This window comes from Mustelus asterias, chromosome 3 (assembly GCF_964213995.1).
Source record: "Mustelus asterias chromosome 3, sMusAst1.hap1.1, whole genome shotgun sequence".
Lineage (NCBI taxonomy): Eukaryota > Metazoa > Chordata > Chondrichthyes > Carcharhiniformes > Triakidae > Mustelus > Mustelus asterias.
In genome coordinates, this window is record NC_135803.1 from 127,048,011 (window position 1) to 127,054,010 (window position 6,000).

General features: G+C 42.6%; 1 protein-coding gene across 2 annotated transcripts in view; it reads left to right on the plus strand.

Moving 5' to 3' along the window:
* LOC144491572 (deoxyribonuclease gamma-like) overlaps positions 1–5,781 on the plus strand; it is a 91,747-nt gene extending 85,966 nt beyond the window's left edge. For both annotated transcript variants that reach the window (XM_078209559.1, XM_078209558.1), the window contains 2 exons: positions 513–609; positions 3,493–5,781. In XM_078209559.1, the coding sequence (XP_078065685.1) occupies positions 513–609; positions 3,493–3,591 (196 nt within the window). In that variant the 3' untranslated portion in view covers positions 3,592–5,781. The remainder of the gene's footprint in view (positions 1–512; positions 610–3,492) is intronic.
* Positions 5,782–6,000: the final 219 nt, after the last annotated feature.

Consider the following 6,000-nt stretch of genomic DNA (forward strand, 5'->3'; position numbering starts at 1 on the left):
TCGATGTGCAGAATGTATTTTTTAAATGTCCGGACTGTTCCTGTTTTTCAGCAGCCATGAAATGGTTAATTCATAGAAATCATAGAAACCCTACAGTGCAGAAGGAGGCCATTTGGCCCATCGAGTCTGCACCGACCACAATCCCACCCAGGCCCTACCCCCACATATTTTACCCGCTAATCCCTCTAACCTACACATCCCAGGACTCTAAGGGGCAATTTTTTAACCTGGCCAATCAACCTAACCCACACATCTTTGGACTGTGGGAGGAAACCGGAGCACCCGGAGGAAACCCACGCAGACACGAGGAGAATGTGCAAACTCCACACAGACAGTGACCCGAGCCAGGAATCGAACCCGGGACCCTGGAGCTGTGAAGCAGCAGTGCTAACCACTGTGCTACCGTGCCGCCCCTCTCCAGTAACAAGTCTTAGTGCACTGGTGAGGTGTATCTAGTAACGTACAGTAGAGTTTTTCTAACCACTTTTTTAATTTCATTTTTTTAAAAACAGGATTGTACTTCATGGAGAAAAGTTAGTGCAGGCAGTCGTCCCAGATTCAGTCAATATATTCAATTTCAAAGAAGCTTATGACCTGACAGAAGAACAGGTAATTCCGTGGTTTCTTATCTGTTTGGGAATTCCGTACATTTTCAGGAAAACACAGCATAGCTGCCAACATTTGAAAACAGCGTACACGCAGTGTATCCAATTACTAATAATTAATATTAATTATTTCCATGCTGTAAACCCCAATGATGCTATAACTGGCCGAAGGTAACATTTTCAAATTAATCTGAGGATTTACTAGAAATATTCCAATATGCAGCAATGTGTCAACCTGCAATATTAATAGCAATAAGAGTTTGAAAATTTATAATAACTCCAATACAATAAAATATCCCAACACAATAAAAAAATCTCAAGCTCTTAAGAGGTAAAAATCAAATTGCTGAGTGGTGATGAGAGAAGGGGGAGTGGAGGAAAGATCAAAGCAAGCTTTAAAATAAGAGACAGATATCGCAAAGTGGAAAGGTTTAGAGGAAGCTTTTGGAGTCTCTTTTGGAGACTCGGTGCAGACTCGATGGGCTGAATGGCCTCCTTCTGCACTGTAGGGATTCTATGGGTCTATGGAACCGAAGACTGACGCAAACATGGAGTCGGGGAGAGGGATGCAAAGGAGGCCGGAGAGGAAGGAACACGCTGGAACATTGCAGTGAACGAATGGTAGAAGCTGGGAGACTAAGGCAAGAACTTATAGACAAGGGCAAGGCTTTAAAACTTAATGGGTGGAATTTTCCTGTCCCTCCCACCACCCAATCGTAGTGGGTGGGGAGCGGACCACCTGAAGGTCCGTTGACCTCAGGTGGGAGTTTCCAGTCTTGGGGAGAGCATGGCTGGCAAATCCCGCCCAACCAGTTACAGAAGGTTAGTGAGGACTCGGATTATAGTTCAGTGGAAGTTCGATAAAATGTGGGTGATGAGGGTTTGATTAAGGGTTAGGTGACAAAGGCATGAATAAAAATGTCATTGACAATGGGGATGACATGGAGCAGAGGTGGACTTTGTTGCAGAGATGGAAGTAGGTAGTTTTGGCTGCATTAAGATATGGAGTTAAGATAGGGAGGACACCGTGGTTATGTATTAATGAGCAGTGCCTTGGTGGGCAGCCAAGGAAATGGAAGAAGTCCGGAGTCAAAGTGAATTTTTTTTAGCAGAAACAGAACAAGCTGGATTTCTAGTTTTGAGCAGAAGAACATTCTATATCATCCTGTTCTTTGTATTGATGAAGCAGTAAGACAGGAGAAAGGCAGTGGCGAATAATTATGTTTGAGTGTCTTCAAGGTAAATACAAAAGCTTCTCTAAATAAATGTTTAAAAGTGTCACCAAGAAGTAGCATGTCTGCAAGGATCAGAAGGACGAGGATGAAGATTTGGATATACTTGAAGCAACAGTGCAGGGGTGGGAGGAGCAGTCAGCAGAGCAGATGTGCTATTTTGGGGGTGGGGTGGAGGGAGTACAGTGAAATCTAACCATGGTATGGCAGCACCATGGATGTGTCTGACAGTAAAGAATGGAGTGATCAAATGTGTCAAACATACAAGATAAGATGAGCTCATGAAGAGATGAGCAAAGCCTGCAGTGGCCATTGTCACAATGTTCATGAGTGACTTTTTGACCAGGCCAGTCTAGGTGATACGGGATGGTTGGACACCAGATTCACTGAATTGGTGAGAGTGACTGAGTGAGGAAAGGAAAGGGTGATCTCGGCTTTCAAGGAAACTTGGGAGGGTGGTGACTGAGAAATGAAGAACTATGGTCAAGCTATCAGGATGTCCCAAAACCATCTTACAACCAATGATTAATTGTGAAGTTCAATAATTGTTGTTTTGTAGGTAAATATAGGAGTCAATTTAAGTACAGCAAGTTTCCACAAAGAGCAAATGGGTGAATCTGTTTTTGATGTTGGAAACACTTTGAAGGAGAAGGAAGGAGTGTGGTGGAGAGTGAGATGTTCAAAGAGTCATGGTGGGACCTGGCAATGAGAACCATAAGACTGTAATAATTAAGGAAAGAGATATGCTCAATGTATAAACTGGGTGGGATGGCTTCAAGAACGGAATCGTCAAAACATTTTCTGCTACTGTTTATGATTTTGGTAACTGTCTAAAGAGGACAAAATAAAACATAAAATTGTGTTTTAAATTGCAAATATGTCAAAATAATGGATGTAGCAACTTGTGGATTAATTTTCTATCTGAGCAATTCCATTTTGAGTGTGTGAATAATTGGCATTTTCGATTTTACTCCTTGTCAGATCAGCTAACATGTACACAGTAGATATTACTTTCTGACAGATGTCTTCAGTTACATTTTACTCTTTTATGAGGAAAATGTATTTCTCTTTCCCACGGATCAGAAAGAACACATTGATTCAGTGATGAATAATTTTGAACAAGAGTAGCAATGGAGCACATCTGACCACATTGACTGTTATTCTGGGTTCGGGTGTAAAGGGGGGCAAAATCAGCTACTATGATAACCACTGAGCATCTTTATACAAGAGTATGGCTCAGATGAGAAAATCATTGAGGGGGGATTGTGGGCAAAACCCATGTTGTATTACTTTACCCTGTCATTCATTGATGCCTCAACATGCTAAACCATCATGCCACCCCATATCACAAGTTTTTAAGCAAAGTTAAAGTTTATTTATTAGTCACAAGTAGGCTTATATTAACCCTGCAATAAAGTTACTGTGAAATTCCCCTAGTTGCCACACTCCGGCACCTGTTCGTGTACACTGAGGGAGAATTTAACATGGCCAGTACACCTAACCAGCACATCTTTCAGACTCACTGGGCAAACTCACTGGGCTGGTGACAGAGGATAAAACACTACTCTGGAATGTTACCGGGTTTAAACACCAGATATGTTTCTCCATCATGGTTAAATCAAAACTGACAGTCTCCTCTTTTTCTAACTTCACAGGCCCTGAAAGTGAGCGACCACTTTCCAGTGGAAGTCGATCTGCAGGACTCCTATGGCCTTTTTTACTGGTTAAGATCTTTCAAAGGCTCAAGATGGTAGAAGAACATTAACCACTGGTTCCATTAGTCCTAAATGGAATGACGACACGCAACTTTTGTTATCATTTTAAATTGTACAATTTATGATTTGATTCACCATTACGTTGAATTATGACATTCAAACTTTTGTATAAACATTATAGGGAATTTGTATAACTCAAAGGGACCATTTAATCTACACTTTTGTCATCTCAAGGATAGATTGTTTTATTTGCCGACATCCCCTCATCCAGCTTTAATAAATTTCAATCCGAGTCGGAGGGTCAAATCCTAGATCTTGCAATCTCCTACATGATCACCTCGCCTTCTAGAAACTCCATTGATACTCTATTCCCCAGCATTGAGTTTGCTTTCTACTGCTTGAGTGCCTTTACATTTTCATTCCACATTACCTAACTGACCCTCTCCAATTATACACCCCATCCCACCCTTCCTCTGATTCTGGATTGCTGCATGTCCCTTACCGACCCCTACCCACCATTCCCACCATCAGAAGCCAATCTTTTAGCTGCAGTTATACGTGGAGGTGATGGCCTGGTGGCAATATCACTAAGCTATTAATCCAGAAACTCAGTTAATGTTCTGGGGACCCAGGTTTGAATCCTGTCAATGACAAATTTAATTAAATTTTTAAAAATCTGGAATTAAGAATCTACTGATGACCATGAAACCATTGTTGATTGTCAGGAAAAACCCATCTGGTTCACTCGGGAAGGAAATCTGCCTTCTTTACTTGGGTTGCCCTACATATGACTCCAGAGCCACAGCAATGTGGTTGACTCTCAATTGCCCTCCGGCTACTAGGGATGGGCAATAAATGCTGGCCAGCCAGCAACACCCATGTCCCACGAATTAATAAAAAAAAAGTTGCCCCAATATGACTGGAGAGACTTTCAGGCATCAATGTACTAATCCCCCTCCCCGCCCCTACCCCTTATCCCATTGGCAACAGCAAGAAGTGCTGGTGATTTTAACTTCAGTATTTTATCTGCATCACTATCTGTCCACCTGTAATGGGTGGGGAGCTACAGGTGGCCAGCGGAACCTTGGACAACATGAGTACACTCCTGTAGCCAACTGGTGAATTTACAGTGTAGGATGTCAATCTTGACCAATACTGACCAGGATATTATGTGGACAACTGATCACACCAGGTACCAGGTGCAATGCTAGGGGAGGAAGTATGTGTTGGACATAACATCAAAAATCTGTGCTTTAATGTGTTGCATCTAAGTCAAAACAACTCCTGGTATTCTTGAGAAGGAAATGGTTGTTAGAATATAACTCATAACAAGGGTAGATTGGTGGCACAGTGGTTAGCACTGCTGCCTCACAGCACCAGGGACCCGGGTTCAATTGCTGGCTCAGGTCACTGTGTGGAGTTTGCACGTTCTCCCCGTATCTGCGTGGGTTTCCTCCAGGTGTTTTGGTTTCCTCCCACAGTCCAAAGATGTGCAGGTTAGGTGGATTGGCCATGCTAAATTGCCCCTTAGTGTCAGGGGGATTAGCAGCGTAAAGGCATGAGGTCACGGGGCCAGGAGCTGGGTGGGATTGTGGTCGGTGCAGACTCGATGGGCTGAATGGCCTCCTTCTGCACTGGTGGGATTCTATGATTCCGTGAGATGACTTCAAATGGCTTGATAAATTGACAATAATATTGAAATTGAACAATCCCATCGATGGTTTTTGTCAAGTCATAAAATGCTGAAATGTCTCAATAAGCTCCATAAACGATCACAGTAATGCTTCCACACTGTATATACGATGTGCTCTCTGTGAAATCAGACTATAACAAATTACATTGAATAAAATAGATCATTTACTGCTGTCAAGAGAGGAATTTTTTATCAATAGCAAATCCACCTTTAAATTAATGACCAGTCATTCAGAAAACAGCCAGAAGACTAAGGAAATTTGACATGTCAGTTACGACTCTCACCAACTTTTATAGATGCGCCGTAGAAAGCATTCTTTCTGGTTGTACCGCAGCTTGGTACGGCTCCTGCTCTGCCCAAGACCGCAAGAAACTGCAAAAGGTCATGAATGTAGCCCAGTCCATCTAGCAAACCAGCCTCCCATCCATTGACTCTGTCTACACTTCCCGCTGCCTCGGCAAAGCAGCCAGCATAATTAAGGACCCCACGCACCCCGGACATTCTCTCTTCCACCTTCTTCCATCGGGAAAAAGATACAAAAGTCTGAGGTCACGTACCAACTGACTCAAGAACAGCTTCTTCCTTGCTGCTGTCAGACTTTTGAATGGACTTACCTTGCATTAAGTTGATCTTTCTCTACACCCTAGCTACGACTGTAATACTACATTCTGCACTCTCTCGTTTCCTTCTCTATGAACGGTATGCTTTGTCTGTATAACGCGCAAGGAACAATACTTTTCACTGTATGTTAATAC